At 44.6% G+C, this 19,668-nt stretch overlaps 1 protein-coding gene across 4 annotated transcripts in view; it reads right to left on the bottom strand.

Annotated features, from left to right (window-relative positions):
- The window catches only part of MAG (myelin associated glycoprotein), a 421,346-nt gene that overhangs the window by 26,110 nt on the left and 375,568 nt on the right, over positions 1–19,668 (bottom strand). For all 4 annotated transcript variants that reach the window (XM_085616103.1, XM_085616104.1, XM_085616101.1 and 1 more), the window contains exons 9-10: positions 16,311–16,407; positions 14,975–15,074 (exon numbers count right to left, since the gene is read on the bottom strand). In XM_085616103.1, coding sequence (XP_085472229.1) covers positions 14,975–15,074; positions 16,311–16,407 — 197 coding nt within the window. The remainder of the gene's footprint in view (positions 1–14,974; positions 15,075–16,310; positions 16,408–19,668) is intronic.

Raw genomic sequence — 19,668 nt, 5'->3', positions numbered from 1 at the left:
CTACACCCATAAACAACTATACAAATAAAGTATGGTCATTTTACCCAAACAGACTTTTCTAAAAGCCAGCTCCCCTACAACAAAAATACCAGAAACATAAAGTCAAAGCACACCTACTGCTTTCCAGATATCATGCAAAAATATCACCATTATTTTAGTCACAAGACCATTACAATGTATGTATGCAAGTATGCATCTTTGTGGTATTTCTACAGCGTGAACCTAGCCGTAAGGTAGCAGAGTGCTGTACAGGGCCAGTCTACTTGGGAATCTAAAAAAGACACAACTACCTTCTATACAGTCAGACTCACAAGTATGACTTTTGCAGGGTTAGTTCCTTATAGCCCGTACCTCTCTAACTTTGAACCACTCTCACTGGCAAAGATAATCTCATAGATTGGTGGCTGCTAAGTCACTTTCTTGTAAAACATATGGTCTGCAGCCTATTCTAAGCAGGAAGTATCTCTGTTTATTACAACCTGGCAACTAGGGTGCATATGTATGAGAATGGTACGCAGTGCAGCAAGTCACCTTGCCGCGCTGCGTGACAGGGAAAGAGCAGGAATACTCTGTATTGAAAAGAACACCGCGCGTTCCTGCCTTTGTCCCTGTGCTGGTGCTGTTTTGGCTGCTTGGCGCCAACGCAGGCACCCTTGCACCATGGTGCAAGGATGCTTGTGTTGCATGCAGGATTGTTTTTGTACAGGAAGGGGCACCTTCCTGCACAAAACAAACCTGAGAGGCATAACCCCCTTTCTCTATGTGCTGCAGAATGGAGATGCAGATCAGGAACTTAATTAGAAAGACCAAGTCCTCCCTACAATAAGCACGTGCTTTCACATGCTACGCCTACTAAAGTAGGCTTCTTCATTTTCTTCCTTTATCTGCTCGGAAGACTTTGGTACAGGCTCTTGTCGTGAGCCGGCTGGATTACAGCAATGCGCACCTGGCTTCTGCCAATGAGTAGCTATTGTCAAAATTGCAGGTCAAGCAGCGCAGTTGACTTGTAACCGACCACCTAGATCAGCTTCTGCGCTCGTTCTATAATCTCTTCACTGGCTGCCAGTAAAGCATAGGATCATATTCAAAATGTGCTGCTTAATCTACAAAGCCTAGCTTGGCAAATGTCCTGAGTATCTCTGTCAGAGGCTCAAACGATATGTCCCTGCTGGGAATTTGTGTTCCAGTGAGAAGGAATTACTGTAAGTCCCTCGTTTTCGACGATCTAGATGCAGTGGAAGATCTTTATTCTATTTGGCCGCCGCCCTCTGGAACAAATTGCCGTTCTCTGCCATAAACTGTTCTCGTTACAATAAATTTGGAAATGCACTAAAATGGTTGTGTTTTAGATTCATTATTCATTTTAATTTTCCAATACTTTATTTCGCATTTTTTTCAATGCTCAAAAAGTGCCAGATATAGGTTAAAATGCACATACACTTCGTCAACCTAAAATCTTACACCATATAAAAATATCTCATAAAAAAAAGGTTCTTATCTTACTTTTCATTACTGCCTGTTAAAACACCCCCAAGACTAGATGTCTAGGCCCAGCCACAGCCCACAGGTAGGAAGCAAGGGAATAACACACATAGGGGTCCGGCAGCTGTTGGAAAAGTGCAGTGCAGGCATACATTAAACACATTTATATTTACATAACATGGGGATCAAAAAGGCTTTCCTATGGGGCCCATAAAAAGTGCTTAATAAAATGTGAAGCGTGGTTTGGGCTACTCTTCTATGGCGCGGTGGCAAATCCTTGACAGAGTAGGCGTTCGCCGGGAAGCCCAACAATAAAGGAATGTCATTCGCCCTGAGCCTAATTAAAATATAGTGATGCTGAAGATTATGTATAAATGATAAATATGATTGTAGTATATCTTTAGGTGGGGGAAGAAAACTATAAGCAGTTATTGTGGTTTTTGCTTTATTCTTTTCCCATTTATCATTTGCAGCTTTTTCTATAAAAATCTTTTTTAATTTCGTCCTTCTAAACGTGGCACACAGCATCGGGGATTCAAATAAATATCACAATCCCAACACAGACAGGGCGTCCTCTCCATATTTTTAACAAGGGATCCTGTCGGCATGGTCCAGCTTTGAACAATCGCTCAGGATTACCTGGTTTAATGGGCCACATTGCTTTTTCCATACGAAAGGCCATAAGAACAATAGTGCTAGTCCGATTACATCCTCAAGGTATGATAGATCCAGTTCCAGATGGGAAAGAAAATTAGCGCAGGAACGGGGGAGCGACAACATCTTCTTACAGAAGTCGTCCTCCACACGTTGCCTCCACCATACCCCAGATTGCTGCACCATAGGCAACACTACTCAGTGTTTTCACTTGATGTATATTCAGCAATTCTGGTAAAGGTTTCGACCCCAATTTTGTAGAAAGCTTCGCAAGTGCCCTGATCCCATTTTACAAGATGCCCTTACTACTTAGGACCATCTTTTTCTATGATAACTTCCTGTCGAATAGCAACCCCAGGTTGGAAAAAGTGACCACCACTTCCAGTTTCCTCCCCCCCCATTCGGACGTTTAAGGCTTTCTTAGGGCGTGAACCCACAATTAAAACAAAAGATTTGGAAACATTTACATGCAGATCTAAACTAGCCATATAGTTCGAAAATACATCAATGAGCTTCTTCCGACACCCATTCCTCTATAGTATTTAAGAACACTCTGCCCATTAATTTTGCAGTACGGTCAATTATTGAGATTGGGCTGTAATTTTTTGGTTCCGCCCTGTCTCCCTTTTTATAAATTGGGACAGTTAGCCAATGTTTCCATGTGCTTGGGGGGCCTTGTTTAGCTATAGCACAGAAGACATTTGTCAGACATAATGCTTTATTTTCTAAGAATATATCTGCCGGAACCCCATAAGGACCAGGAGCCTTCAACAAATTGGTCTGGGCCAGAGACCAGTCAATTTCTTCCACTTCAAACGTTAAATAATGACGAGTGTGATTCTCTAATAGCATTATTATTTATCCTTATAGTGGAACTTTTAAAAATGTTTTGAAAATATGCTACCCAGCCATCTTCTTCTTTATGTGTCTCTAAAGATGGAGCATCTTCATCCTTTAGGAGAGGTGCCTTCAATAGCCTCCAGAATTACCGCATATACTTTTTAAACAGTGCCATTCTCAAGTCTTCCCATGCTTTCAACTTTAATTCCCTTAATTGTGCTCCTCTTGCTTCTCTATAACTTGCTCTTAGTGCTCTTACGTAGCACTGATCCCTTGGTATTGCACGTAAGGCAATGTGTAACTTGGTGGCCGCCTTGGTACAATTATGGTGGAGCCACGATTCCTGGATCAGATCTTTGTCCATAAAATAACTTGTTAATTGATGTTTAATCCCACTCATGAGTTCTTCGAAAGCTAGTATAATTTGATCTGAGGGGGCACAAGATTCAAGGCAAGGCATGATTTTCGGATACTTGGTAGCGACCAGAGTCTGAAGGAGGTCGTTCCCCTCCACCTTGTCCCATTTTAGGATATACCCTTTTGTTACTGAGTTTCGTACTTAAGGCCTCAGAGGCGATTATGAAATCAATTGCTGAGCCTGAGCTAGGGCCACCATAGGTCTTATCCATACCCCTGTGGATTCGTTAATGCTATTTTCGATCTCCATATCCCATATAGTTAACATCCTGTTCAATGCCTCCCCATAAGAGTGGTGAATAAAATGAACAATCGGATCACCGCAGCAATCTGTGATCCCACAGACTGTATTTTCCATTAAGCTGCAAACTCTACAATTAAAATCACCCAGCCAAAGGATCCTTAATATCTTAGGATGGCCTGCAATAGCTTCCTCATTTGCTTTCTCCAGTTCTCTTACCACGGCATCCATCATCCCCTCAAAATATTGTTATATAAATTAATCAGTAACAAATCCCAATCCTCCTGCCCTTCAATTATTAAATAATGGAAGTATACTGATTTGTCGCAGAACTTTAATATTATAATACTAAGAGTATTTGCCACAAGGGTTGCTATACCACCTTTTGCCCTGTCAGCTCTGGCTGTAACTGCGGGGTTCTGAAAGGTTCTAAAACCATCTTTCAATATTGATCCTGCCTCCCAGGAGGCTTGGAGTCAGACAATATTATGCTTTATTCCAGGAAATTATCTTAATTTCCTTCATTCCATCATTTCCATTCTCATGCCCACTGTGAATGCTCTTATTATCTCTAACATCGACCACCTCCTGGAGTCAATCGCATTTTCTAGGCTTTTTAGTGGCGCAAACCTATTCCTAGTACTGATCTCATTAGGGCCTCTCTGTGGTGATGTCTTCCTCTGGATAGGCATCAGGTTGTCCCGTACATCATTAAGAGTCCTAAGAACCTTGTGCGGTTTATAAAAGAAGCCAAAGGGAAGGGCATATTTCTGTGTTCCCGCTGAAGGTGCAATAGGTAAACACCCTAACAGCTCCCTCACCAATTCTTGAGCATTAAAATGTATCACAATACCGTCCCCTGGTAAAGATTTTAGTGATGGTCTAACCCAGGTAATCCTCCTAGCCAAAAGGATGTGCCTATATATGAATTAACCCACTCAGCCAAATTTGGTCAGCCAATGTAATACTTTCCCCATCAGTTGCTCAGTAGTTTCGTATTGGTATGTCCACAGTTCTGGCACATTCACCAGTATGAGTACCAGCGGGCTTGCTTCCGTTTGAAGAGCAAGGGTCTGCAGGGTAGTTGTCTCCTCTACCTGCCATTAAGATATTTGCCCCCTCCACCTGTCCCTTGCGTGTGCCTTTGTTCCTCTGCTCTCATGGGGTGCCATCTACTACTACAGGGTCCCGACTGTTCTGGGGATTAGAGGAAGTGGGGATTAATAGATTATTCTAATGATCATGTCCTGCCTTCACTATATGACTTTCTCCAGTTATTAACAAATCCCTATCCTGGGCGCTTCGATGTATACTTGCTTGTTGTGGACAAATCTGTGAATTATGTATATCCCCATGGATGAGGGTTTCAACTCTTTCCCTCAGATTTGGTCCACATGATTTTACAATGGAGTTTGAACCCACTAGTACCACTAGTACCTCAATGCCAGTAGTAGCAGGCCCTGAGTTCCATAATAACTCTCCCTTCTCAATTAATATCGCTAGTCGCTACTCTAAAGCTTCTAGTCGTGTTATTAAAGGTTGAATTGTGCGCGATACAAGCTGGTCTACCTTTGTGTGTACTTCTTTTTCATTTGAGGAGCCCTGGGTATCAACCATGTCAGCTACATTAGTCACAGGTTTTCTGGATTTTGATAAATGCTTCTGTCTAGACCCTCCTCTCTTCCTTTTAACTGGTGATTCTTCTGGTGAAACAGCACTCTTATTTGAGCCCTCTTGGGTGATTGTGCAAAAGTTGGTCGCACACTGCTCGTCACACCAGCAAGTTGCCCCAAAGGACTGTGGTAAATGTAGTGGCGACGGCGGGTACGCCTATGCCACGATGTGTAAAAAGAACAGTATGGTTTGCGTTAGCCATCCCTGGACACGTGTTTCGAGGTAGTTGCCTCTCGTCAGCAGGGAGCAGGTCAGTGTAAAGGGGTGCCGTGTGGACTGCCAAAATGTAATTAAAAACAGGTCAAGTACCTCTCATGGCGCGCAGGTGCAGATCCAAGGCTCGTCAGCCCGTTGGCTCAAGGGAGCCGTAATAACTTGCTGGTGTGACGAGCAGTGTGCGACCAACTCTTGCACCCTCGTGGGTGATTGGCGGGGGCGTCTGGTAAAATTGTGCGAGTCTCTCGGGGGATTTTCTCTAATAATAATCCCACTAATGGGTTCTCTAAGGGTCAGTCTACGCTCTGTCAATTGTTTGGACAATACATCCGCGGCTCTTACCAGGAAGGAGTCAAGAGTGGCGATGGTTCCCCTCCTGTCTCAAGCTGTTTAGTCTGTCTTTTCCCCATAATAATATGGTCGAGTCCTGGGAACTCAGAATTAGGCAAGTGGACCAGCGCCTTCCAGGCTCTGATGGACGTGGATGGGCCTGGGCTTCACCCAGGGACGGCTTGGTCACATCATGCTCCACTGGTCCACGCTGCGCTTAAAAGTGCAAGAGGGGCACTGTAGTTCTCCCACAGGGTGGCGGAGTTTCTGGTGCCCTGGTGATGGCAGTGGCAGTTACAACAACCCCAGGACCACGCTGTGCTTTAAAGTGCGAGAAAGGTGTGGCCTTCAGCAGAGGCTGCTGGGAACTGTAGTCCTCCCACAGGGTGGCGGAGTTTCTGGCGTGATGGTGGTGGCGGTTACAACAACTGTGGGACCACACTGCCCTTAAAAGCGAGAGAGGGGCATGGCCTTCTGCAGAGGCTGCTGGGAACTGTAGTCCTCCCAGAGGATGGCAGAGTTTCTGGCGTCCTTGTAATGGCGGTGGTGGTGTTTTAGATACTGCTTTAACATATTGTTCTGTGCGCCCAGATACCCCAGAGGGAGTGATTCGTGCACATTATTAAATTAGTTAATTCATTCATTGAATTACTGAGGAGAAATAAGGATATTTCTCCTTGTTATGCTTCCCCTGGGAAGGCATATATGTTTGGCATAGTCCCAGGTCTACCACTTTTGGAAAATCTGAGAATGCTTAAAAACCAAGGGAGTTGTGTGGGACCCCCCATGCAACACCAATGGAACACCTACACAGGGCAAAGTAACGCAAGGTAGCGATTTGCGCTGTGCTGCGTTGTGTTACTCCAGATTTATGAAGCCACTCAGGGCCACACACGGTGGCCTTGTGTGGCCTCATAAATCGTATTTTGGGCTCTCATCGTGCTTGCACCACGTTTTGCGGTGCAAGAGCTATACAACTCCTCTCATAAAGATGCCCCTAAGTACCTGCCTCAATCATTCATTCATTGACAGATGGGCCAGTACTGCCTCAGTGCAATGAAAGGTTGCCCAAGTGCTATTAATGAAACTGAAGGCCTCTGATTTGACCAACTACGAATGTATCTTTACCCCCTCTTATTCCAAAAATAAAGAATATAGTGATTATACAACTGCAACCTTTCCAAGAGAATCATAAGCTGAATGACGACACACTAGACGGGTTTTTCCTCAGTGAGAAGAAATGAATTAAGCTCAGCGGCTAGCCTTGGTGATCCAAGGAGAGAACTGCATGGCAGTGTGGCTGCGCTCTATGTATTAGATTAACCCGGAGCATTCAATACAACAGAGCATCCTCCTCAAAATATACTTTCCAAATTGGGAAATAAAGAGCACTGCCGATCAGCCCTTTCTGGGTGATAAAGAACAAATGGAGGCTCTCATGACGACCCTCCTTTCACAAATTAATCTGTCGAGTTCCCTCATTTATTTTCATTTGTTTTGTTTATTTTCTTTAATAACCTTTCCATTTTTGTTTGTACCAACATCTAGCATAATTTGTCAGATCCTACGGATATAGGAATGTTTATTTATGTTGATGGCATGCATATGCTCGTGACTTTCTTTCCCAGTTTAGCCAATGGTCGGTCTGTCTTTCCTTACCTGCTGAACAACAATTGCCAGGAGAATCACTAAGTTTTTTCCAAGGTCTAACCCGGCAAAGGCAAAGATCATGCTTTCTGAACTAGAGGAAATTGGCCCAAGTCGCTGGCCTCCCACCACTGGTAACAGTACATAACCTGGGTATCACTGCAGATGTCCAGCCAGGGATGGCACCTCAGCTCCCTAGGTTGAACCAGTCTAAGGTTTACCACCTCCAAAGCCTTAAAAGTGCTTCCCTCCGTCGCCGGCCCCGTCCCCTTAGCCAACTCATCCCCCCGGTACCTGGGCATTGGGTGTACCCAGCCCTAGTTCTGATCTCTCCCCCCTCTTGAGATTCCTATGGATGGCTAGGATCCCCCCTCTAGGGGAGCACGTGTTGCTATTTCCGATTGAGGATTGCCTTGTGGGTTTGTTTGTATTTGTTGTTCTTTAAGTTTAAAATGGAACCGTATAGTGGGGTCTGGATAGTGTGGCTCGCAACGATGTTAACTCCTGTGCATGCTCAGCCGCAGCACCATGTGTTTTATAAATGTATATCGTATGCTCCTTTCATTGCTAGCGGCCGGCCGGAAGGTTGTAGGCCCATATTTGTATTGTATATTTTTGAGTCTTGTAATAAACGGTTTCAAAAAAAAAAAAAAAAAAAAAAGTGCTTCCCTTTATGACCTTCCTTATCAGAATCCAGACAATCATGGCCTTCATTCTGTCAAGACCGGATCTTGATTTTTATGAACATTTCGTTAAAGCAGATAGGTCTTACAAGAAGTGTGCAGGTGACCCGATAACCCACTTGGGTACACTGTGGCTCAGCACAAACTGTTTGCTTGATCCTAGGTCTCACTGGAAATTCTAGCCTCAATATTTGGTCCATTTTGAGAAAGTGGGATGCAATGGGAATGCAGCTCCCTAGCCAGTTGATCATTTGTCCTCAGTTGGCATGGTATGGTACTGGTTTGCCTCCTTCTTGACCAGTAGGTTTCATTAGGCCTGGATTCGAGCAAATGAGGCCGACTCTGGCAACCATGCTTTTCAAATTGTACATGTGACCACTTTGGTTCTTAAGGACATCTCACTGGACAAACATGTGAATGGCATCTAGCCATGTCTGGTGGCCTCCATCGTTAAATTAATTAGATGCCTTAGAAATACTGCTTTGTGCATTAAAAACTGGATGAACGCGCAATACCCGAGTCTGCAACCGTCTGAGATATAGTTCCTGTAATATTTGAAGGCACAGTGTCTTTTAGACTGCCAGAATGAACTTTCTATTTACTTATGGTTTCCTGTCTGCTGCAGGGACCCAGGCTGCAGTATTTTACATCCATCCTGTGGTAGCCCCTCCTTCCATTCAGGCTAAGAGGAAGATGCATTCCAGAAAAGTAGAAAAGCTTGGGCACCTCTACACCCTTCTTACATTGTGTGATACAAAGGAGTTGATTTGTAGTAGAACGTGGGTCAACTCTGCCACAGCTAACCTGTTCACAGCTCTGGTGTGATATGTAATGTTCTCAATTCTCTTCGACAACAGATGAACTCTTATTGCTACACTTTTTGGAAGTTCAGACTTTGCATTAAAATGCCGGGTAGACAGGGCCGGACTGGGAACCAAAACCGGCCCTGGCAAAGTGCTCGGCCTCCCCCCCCCCCCGGGCTTGGGGGCGCCGCCGAGCTCTTTGCCAGGGCCGGTTTTCGGCCGATTTGGTTACAGAGCCGATTTTGCAGCTATGCTGCAAAAACGGCCCTGTAACAAAATCGGCCCCCAGGGGCCCAAAACCGGCCCCCACCCGTTCGGCGCACCGGGGTATTGCCCGGTGCCCGCTACGGCCAGTCCGGCCCTGCGGGTAGACCCAATTCAGTGCGGTAATCAAGACGGATCTGTTGCAACAGTGTCATCACATATACAGAAACTATAGTTCATGGTAATAATATAGGGCCATATGTACAAAAGCGTTTTTGTAGTCAGTAACGGCCTGATTCGCAGAATTGGGCCATTTCTGACCTACTGTAAAAATGCTTTTACATATGTGCAGAGCACAATTTGTAATTCTGTAACATGTTACCAAACCACAATTTGTGTTTAGAGATTCAGTATTTGTAAGGGACATGTTTAGGACATCCCTTCCTAATACCGAATCACAGTGGTATGGTATGTATGCATGTTTTGCGACCGAATTATGGTTGCAAATCATTAATTTTTACCGATACCTCAAGGGTGGTAGAAACCATTCGAAGTGGGAAGGGGTCTGCATGGGACACCTTCCCCTTTTTGAATGTTGAAATACATTTTTTTTTTAATGTTTCATTGTATTTTTTCAAACGCATCCCGTTTTGCTTTAAGTAAAACAGGCTGCATTTAAAAAAAAAAAAAGATTACTTTATTAAAAAGCAATCACAGACATGATGGTGTAATGACCCCCGCAGGCACCATCCCTGTGATGGCTGCAATTCCTAGTGGGTCGCAAATTGCGACCTACCTCACTAATAATCATGAGGCAGGTCTATTGTGACCCCAGTAGGAATTGCTGTTTAGAAGATGTTCGTTTTCGTACATTAGGAATTGTGATTTCTTAATTGCGATTCACAAACAAGCTATCGATGCCAAAGACCTCCGGGGCACGAAAACTTGAAACACACACAAACAACAGAACGTGAGTGACAGTTGTTTACAGTGCGCTTGTTGAAATGCTTCCTTGTGTCAAAAACGGACTCGAGGACGCATTTCATGCTAAAAAACAGCTCGTAAGGACAGAGAACGTATAATTTCGTGTCTGCCGTAATTTTGTGTGATTACGCAAAAGCAAATTATGCAAAATCCACACACCCCTTGTTACCTGCTGTGCTGTAAGCGGGAACTTCAGTAGTCACTGGCTTTACTGAGTTAATTGCTGAATGGTTCAGTTTGGCTGGTTCTTGGAGCTACTACATTTGCCCACACCATCCTTCACCTTCGGGGTTGGTCTTCTTTTGGTAAATTGTATATTTCCGTTTGCCTTCAATACTCGGATTTTCCTTGTTTCGCTCAACTATGCATTCACATGAAGTAATGACACTGGTTTAGAGGGTTCGACACAGCTGAGGTTGCTGTGGCTCGGCATCCTGGTATGTATATGTATTGAACTGAGCTCTGCTAACGTTAGCACCTAGAATATACTGATTAAAAAACTTCGACCGGGAGAACCAAAGGTAAGTTATCAAAATAATTGTTTGGAAATGTAATGGAGCTATGAATTAATTGCATAAGGGCATTGAGACACCTAAATGGCGGGAGTAGTTGATGTGAAATCATGCACCCTTTGACTCCTAGGGAAGTATGGGAACTGTGATGCTGGGTATAATAGGGGCTTGCTCAGCAAGTCTGGGGTGTGGTTATATACCTGGCTGAACAGAGCAAAATATTCTGTAACTTGTTTGTTGGTCTTTGCCCTTGGGCTAAATGCATAGCGGCAGATGTGCAGTTCGTGGTTTTCAGTACAGCTTTGAGCAGCTCCCCAAGTCCCTGTATGGTAGTTCCTATGAACATGCCCTACTTCGTTGGTTACTGCACTTGGTTGCCCAATCAGAAATGCTGATTGCAGTTTTGGTCCTGAGCCAGTATTGTTAATGGGAGGGGAAAAAAGCAGAGAGATCTGCTGGGAAGGGCTTTGTTACTAGCATCCCAAATCCGAGTGTCATTGCCAGATGTAAAGCAGGCGTCATAGTGTATACTTACAAAATGCAAGTGCATTGACCATTCCGCATACTTGGAAAAAGCAGGCCAGGTTCTAGGCTTTGACGTGACGGACACTTGTTATGATGTGGATAGTTATTTGAGACCGGCAGTGGTGGACTAGATAGATGATAGTAGTGCCTGTTACTATGGTGATAAGGAGCAGGATGGATTATTTTTGTCTGTAGAAAATAGAGTGTGAGAGGTCTGGGAATACGGGCTGCTTGAGCGCACGCTGTCTGAAAGTTACCACCGGCACTCGTGCCTGCAGGGCACCTAAAGGCAGTGGGTCTGCAGTGCGTGGCGCTCGGTAGGGACCAGCACCGCCCCACTTTACAGATAGGCTGGTGACCGCGGCCGCAGTTGCTAGGTAACTGTCAGAAAGTTCATTAGCAGCACAGATTACATAATGAGGTTGCTAAAAGGCGTGGAGGAATTAGAGGTGCTCAGGCAGCGCCGAAGAGGGTCTGGCGGCAGCGCTCTTCTTTGCCCGACACCGGGCTGGCAGCGCTGACAGACCGCGCAGCCTTCCTTGCTGTATTCGGGTGTTGAGCATGGGACCTCCCAGCCCCGCAGCTTCAGACGGGGTTCGTTCACTTTAGAATAGAATATATGTGTTATTAGAGCATTGTAGGTGCAACTTCAGAGCGAGCTATCACTGACTTCGGCCTCATTTTACCCAGTTTCATGGACTCTTCACCCTGCGGGTACCCAAGGATGCTCTTGGCCCTAAAGCAAGCCAAGAATATGCCCCTCTGTCCCCGTGTTTGATAATTAAAATACATATATTTACTATGGGTGCAGCAGGCACCTCAGACTGTTGGCACTCTGTGAAACTGCACCTGCTGCACTGCTGGTAGCAACGCCCCTGTCTGCTCAGTACCCACATTTGCACCCCAGCCTCTGTGTTCTGGGAGGCCGAGCACTTGTTTAGTAATTGTTACAAGTGTACGGACCAGGAAGGCCGTGCTGTTCATCCTTAAAAGCCGATTAGTGGCGCCGTTTTACGGCGTCTTTAAAAAGCACCGGTGCAGCATTTTGCACCAAAGTTTCCAGTGACTGTCTTGTGCAGAATGAGACTTTTGCACCCAGTACACATGTACAGTTGCACTGCTGCAGTTTATAAAATCCGTCCCCCCTTTGTCTTGGGAAGGCCCACGCGGCTCGTCCTTTAATCCGCTGGTGCTTTCCAAATGGTGGGACTTCCGTTTGACCAGTTATTAACAGATTTCTTCCTTTTAAAGATATAGCCTGTAGGAGACTGTGATCTCTCGATATTGTTTTGCATACTTTTACAGGGGTGACCTGACATCAGAATATGCGTGTAATAGGAAAATGATGTATGCAGTCATTTATAACAGCCAACCTATGATGTCACAGTGCTGCCAGAGGCATGGAGGACTGTGAAGGAAGTTGGTGCGTGGCGGGCACACGCACTGTGTAACAGCAGCAGCATGCAACCCAAGCTATCAGTTCATAGAGACAGTTCTTCCCACTTCCCTCATTATATCTGGGAAGGACTGCAATCTGTCTTAGGAAGCCCCCAAGAAACAAAACAAGCATCGATCAAGTTCCAGGTGTTTGAAAGCAAGTATGACTATTTATTTAGTAACTGTAACATTCCGCCATGTAGTAGGACGTTGATTCTAAAAAGGCACACAGGTGTGTAAATAACCTGGATTGAGTTCGCCACAATTGCCTATTCGTGTCGCACAACAATTACATCTTAGCACGCATCGATAGTTGCCCTTACAACAACAAATCCAATAGCTCGTGTCACAATTCTGCGTTACCTCTAGCTCTTGCTCCTCGCTCTGCTCCAGCATCTTCCGGAAGCTCACTGGACTCTCGGCCATCACAGCCCCAGGCATTCTCCCGTGAGTGTAAGCTGCAGGCAGCACACACTTCAACCGCCGATGTTGCACTTCCGGCGCACGCTGTCACAAAGAGGAACTACGAGTGAAGCGTGCGTTCCAAGCCTCTCTAACCTCAGATGGGAAGGTAAATGCAATGACGTACGCTTACTTCTATGACTCGCATTGGAAAACAAGAGGTAACAGCTATTAAAAAAAGAGGCAGAGGCAGACTTTTGGCACGCATGCGTATGATGTATAGCATCGCGCCCATGCGAGAGTCTAGGTCAGGCAAAATAGAGTGCGAATGCAGCCAGCCAATCAGTGGGGAAAAAAAGCATTTACAAGTGCAATAGGACTCGTATTTACGCGAGTACTATTGCATTGTAAATAAAACTGCGGTCGTCCAAGAAGGCAGGAACGGGAGTGGGTGGGGGTATTGTGGTGGGCAGAAAAGTGACGGACTGCGGGAGGGAACGGGGGAGGCAGGGGAACAAAACAGTTTTTAAAGTAAAGGGGCCGATAGCTATGGAAGGAGAAAAATGACGACATGGCCGTCAGGAGGCGGGATTAAGTTGAGGAAAACCAATCAGATTGCAGCATTTAGGAATTTGGCCAATCAAAAAGATAGGTGGAAAGTGGGCGGAGCTTCCCCCACTATACTGTATACAGCATCTCTCGACGAGACAGCGCATGCGCTGCCTAGGCGAGACCTAAAAAAGAATATGCCCTTGTGTAACGTAACTGGTGCTCATAAAGCGCTCCAAAATCTTCGGGTTGAGTTCGCTCTATATAAATCTGCACACAAAAAAAGGCTTAGCTACACCACTGGATGTAGCAAGGGCAGGTGCAACTCCGGCTACCCCTACTGCCAGTGCCATGCTAACTCAGCTAATACATTGTTGTTTTCACAAATTGTCTTTGCAAAGTCCTTTGAGGAACATATAAACAAGAGCGTGAATGTGAACGTGTCACAGCTGCTGCACGTGCAACACATTAGCCAAAGAAAGAAGTCTGTTGTTAATGGGGGGTCACACTACCATTTTAGCACGGTATTGAAATTATGAGTTAAGTTCTTGCTTGTCTTACCTTGAGGCATTTGTCTTACTATGCTTACAAAAAGTCTTGCACAGGAGATCTGACGCTTTGTTATATCTAATATCAAACAAGCAAATAGGTCTGGTCTTCGCAAGCTTGTATGATGGTTAGAAAAAAATGTTTTTAATTGCAAGCATCTGCCACAAAATAAAAAATAAAAAAAACATGTATCCATTTAAACCTGGCCGCCATGTGCTTATAATTAAAAAAAAAAAAATGATGTGATATATTTTGAATAACAAGCCTTTCAGTTGTTCCATGCGGTTTATTATTATTTATGAAGGAGACAAGAATAAATGGCCACCTAAGCAAGCCATGAAATCGCAGGCAGCTGCAATGTTACAATTTTACATAAAGACGTTATAGCCCTGACTTATAACTTTAAAAAGTAGCCAAAATTCAATAACCATGTAATATGGTATCCGAAGTGCAGGCAAAATAAATAGCTTGTATTTAAAGTTAATATAAAAAATAAATAAAATAAAGTCCACCTTGAAACAGATGTGTGACTGAAGAGAAAGGAACATTTTACATGGATGTGAACAATGTTCATGTAATGTGTACTGTCACTCAAAGTGAAGGGAGGCAATTGGTAAAGTGGGATGACCCAGTTCGCCAGAACCAAACTCTGACCAAAAGCCCCTGCGTGTATGTATGTATGTATGTATATAACAAACGTGTGATTACTTTTGGAAAAAACACCATTCTGGCGATAGAAAGGCAAGTCCTAAAACACAGGGATATAAAACAAGTCAAAGAGGTCATACTGTTGAATAAGAGTCCGCCTGCGACAAATGTTCTCACCTCTGACTTGTCCCTCTTTTCCTTGGGTTCATGGTCAGTGCTGAACATCACAGGAGGGTTCTCGGTTTGAACAAAACTGGTGCTTTCGTTCTCGTTTTTCCTGCAAAACACAAAAGCAAGTAGATCATTTGTACATTTCTCACGCGAAGGCGATGGGGAGACGCTTGGCATCCTGTACCCAGAGCCGACAGATGGGCGGCAGAGCTCTCTGGGAAAGCTTCTCTATGGAGAAAGTCACGCGAGCCTATTCTGAGATCGGCAATTCTTGAGCACAGAATCAATTATGCAGCGACTGCACGAGCTGTGAATCAATGATGCAGCAACGGCACGAGCTGTGAATCAATGATGCAGCGACTGCACGAGCTGTGAATCAATGCCAGCAAGAAAAAACAAACACCGCGACCACCACATGCGCAAACAAAATACCTGTGCCTCGGTCTGCAAGAAGAAATTCATAACACAAGGAGATTTAAGAACAGTGTTATACGATATTAGTAAGCACTGTTGTGGTGCCCAATGAGTTGTATTCTGCAGTTGGGGACATTAGCGTACCGCATCCATAGTCAGGAGCCAGCTGGCGTGTTGGTCTGAGCTGTGGTAGGTGTTGTAGTAGGTACTCTATGTGGAGAATGTTGTGGTGAGAAAGGGTAGTCTTACAAGCTTCCTCAGAACTCAGATGTATGTGTGAGGGTGGCAATGCTTGTTGTAGGTATGACTACTGTTCAGTCAACCTTGTATGTGAGCTAACAGACATTATGTGCCAGATGGTACTCTCACCTGACAGCTCTGAATGTAGAGCTGGGCATTGCAAGCTTTTCCCCAACATATGTCATCAATATCAGTTAGTTATCTACTGATAGCTGTAGGTGTGCTTATGCGTTTCAAGGTCATGGGTGATCTGTTCACCTAGGGTAATCCTTCATCTTGTTATTTAAGTTCGACTATATCTGTATGAGAGGTCAGCATGTTGTGTGGTTGTGTTGTTTCACTGGAAATCTTAAAGAGGAGGAATGGTGTGGTACCATTGTTTATAGGATGTCACTTGTATTTGCAAAGCTGCCATGACTTTGTAACATTGAAAATATTCTCGTGCATCATAGTTTTATGCCATGCTACACAATTTCAAAATGATACATTCATCATTTCTTCTCACCCTACAAGATTGCTAAAATTACATAATCATTATTTTTTCTGACACAACAACATTGCTAAAATCATATATTCAAGGGAATTGCCTGTAAGAAGCAGACAGCAGCAAGGGAGAAAGCATAACATTATTTATACTAATGAATCTACGGAAGACGCGCTGGGAGAAAGGGTCACTTTCCATACTTACTTTTTCCTGGTTTGAATCAAGTAGCCAGCAACACCAATGAGGATGGCAAAAGCAAACACCGCACCAACAGGTCCCACCTTTCCCCAAATCCCATTATCTGAAAGAAACCAACCAGGGGCAATGAGTTATAAAGAAAGATGTAGTAGGACACTTATGCAAAGCCAGATAACTTCCAGTCACATTATTAATCTAATACCAGTGGGATCCCCCTGAATAACATCAGCATGCTGTGAGACTCTATCATGTTAAGGTTGGCTTAGCCATTCTTCCTTCAGCACATGCAGCCAAACGAAGGTGGCCGGGCGCCAAATGGGGCAAACTGGTGCCTGAACGTAGAATTTCCCAAACCTATCTGCTGATGACCAGAGCCATACTTCCTGAAGTGGGAACGCCGCTCTGCAGCACCGCAACGCCGTATCAGATTTTGTTGGCACAAGTGCAGTACATTAACGTTAACAGATTATATACCCAACAAAATAAGTAAATTGTCGATCATAGCCTCTCTGTACCTTTCACCATAGCCTTCCAGTCGTCACCAGTGCCAGCTTTTGCACCAGTGGCTTTCTCAAACTGCATAAATGTTTCCCAGCGCCAGCATTTGCACCAGTGGCTTTCTCAGACACCATGAATATTCACCAGCACAAGCATTTGCACCAGTGGCTTTCTCAGACACCATGAATATTCACCAGCACAAGCATTTGCACCAGTGGCTTTCTCAGACACCATGAATGTTCACCAGCACCAACTTTTGCACCAGGGATTTTCTCAGACTGCATGAATGTTCACCAGCGCCAGCTTTTCCACCAGTGGCTTTCTCAGACTACATAAATATTCATCAGTGCCAGCTTTTGCACCAGTGCTTTCTCAGACAACATGAATGTTCACTAGAGTCAACTTTTGCACCAGTGGCGTTCTCAGACTGCATGAATGTTCACCAGCACCAACTTTTGCACTAGTGGCCATCTCAGACACCATGACTGTTCACCAGAGTCAACGTTTTGCACCAGTGGCTTTCTCACACTGCATAACTATTCACCAGTGACTGCTTTTGCACTACTGGCTTTCTCAGACACCATGAATTTTCAACAGAGCCAACTTTTGCACCAGTGGCTTTCTTAGACTGCATGAATGTAGCAACTGACAAAGTCACTGACTGGCTTTATTGTGGTAAAATTTTTCGGGATATGTATATGTTATATTTTTATATTTAATTTTCGATAGATTTAAACTACATAGAATGCTGAGCAAGCGTATTTTTCCCTGATCCACCGTCCACGCCATTCCCTCGAAGATGAGATTGTTTTCGACAGGGATTGCTTTATCATATTTAATCCCGCCAGTAACGGGTGGGAATTGACCACCTCCATGTTGGGCTAGGGCCGTTTCACTTGCCAGCGGTCCATTATTCCCTGACACAGACCAGGAAAACTGCAAGCAAGGCTCAAGTATAAACTGGCCGAGGCTCTGGTCCTTGTGATTTCAGTGGGCAATCAACTAGTGATCCCTTCATCAACTCCTTTACTCCTGTCTAACGTGATGTTCTGAATTTGCTAATTATTTGCATTTTTTCTGTAGTTTTCTCTCCCACACCTTCACCTTTCCATCCTATACTTTCCCCCCACTACACTTCTCTGACTGATGTGAATCTAAATGAATGCATGCGAAAAAATGCAGCATTCATTGACAAAATGAATATTCGAAAGACAAGTAGATTTGTGAGGATCATTGAGGTGTCCGGCGGTCTGGTAATGGCCTTCGCCTCGGGGCAGCTAATCCAAGGCCCTCATTAGGACGGGCCCGGTGTACGGGCCGATAGTTATCGGATCTGACTCAATCCGACTCCGCTGGGTCAGCATTTATTGGGGCCCAAAATTAACTCCCAAGAAGATGGGGAAACATGGCAACGATGGTGCATTGTGCATGGCCAAATAATTATCGGGCATGTTCCAACAAGAAGTTTATTGAGGGGAAACTACAGCAGTGCGATGTTAGCTGCCAAACTCCTAAATGCAATATGTGCGATTACAGGAGTTACTGCACATACCCGAAGTATCCAGGCCCCTTGGAATGAGGCCACAGTGCTTATCAGTAACTATAGTACTGTGGGTCCATTCACCCATGTTAACATTTGTCACTGGATAGGCAGAGTCTGCCTTCCTTAAACAGACACCTCACAGCTACCACTATGTCCCTGTAACAGCAAACATTGCTCCTCGCACACTCCCTGAGCAGGAGAAGGACAGCATTAGTGCTTTGGCAACGGGGATCACATTCAAAGATGGCATGTCTGTGGTGAAGAATGAAGATCAAATGTAGCGGAAAGAGCAGCCAAAAGCAGGAAGCGCATCTGTCGAGTTCAGAACTTGCGCTGTATGGTGCTGCGTCACTATTTCACGTGAGATACACTGTATGACAATACTGCATCGACTACACTGATCTAACCACTACACCTAAGGCAAGTAAAAAATTTAGGGGCATATTTACAAGGGCTTTATCTCCGCTTTTTTTGGCTTTTGAATCCAAAAAAGCGGAGATAAAACTTTTGCCCTATTAACAAGAGGGTGCTAACATGCATTAGCGCATGTTAGCACCCTTTCACCCGACGCCTCCCTAATGAGATGCAAAGTAGGCGTCACTGGGCAGGACAACCTTGTAAATATCGCTGGTGTTCACATCGCGAAATTTACACGGCTGCCCCAGCATTTTAGCACTGCTGTTTTCTCCAAAAACTAACGTCTGCGAAAATGCAGACTTACCTATCCCTAACATTGGGGTGGATTAAGCTGATACGTCCCTGTGGGTCGTGTCAGCAAGATTATCGCCGTTTTGCAGGGAACATCGCTGGAAAACCAGCGATGTTCCCTGCAAAACAGCGATAACCTCGCTATCTCTGGAATTTTTATCGCCCTGGAGAAACGCGTTGTTAATAACGCGGTACCAGGGCGATAAATTCCAGAGATAGCCTGTGATAACAAAATTATCGCTAAGCACGGCCACCGATAATTATCGCTGGCCGTTGATAATATGCCCCTAAGTATTCCTATGTCAATTTAAATTTGCCGAGTATAAGTTTAGGTGGAATTATGAATAGTAGTTATATAGTTATCTTGTGATGTACTGGTAGGCGATGTAGTAGATGTTCTGTTATTGTAGGTAGATCATTCCAATATAGTTTGCATCAAAGATTTTACATGGGCAGAAGGTCTAATGTTCATATGGCAGATTTTTCTGTGTGCTCAGTCGCTCAGTCTGTTCACAGCTGCGCCCCGCTTTACCTGGCGGATGCGTTTACCAAACCCATACTTGTAACAGTGGCTTCAGCGGTCTGGGGCTACAACAGCAGCGTCACTTGAGTCAG

The sequence above is a fragment of the Triturus cristatus genome, chromosome 7, assembly GCF_964204655.1.
Source record: "Triturus cristatus chromosome 7, aTriCri1.1, whole genome shotgun sequence".
Taxonomy (NCBI): domain Eukaryota; kingdom Metazoa; phylum Chordata; class Amphibia; order Caudata; family Salamandridae; genus Triturus; species Triturus cristatus.
The sequence above is the reverse complement of the archived record's forward strand: the minus strand, read 5'-3'. Positions and strand labels throughout refer to the sequence as shown.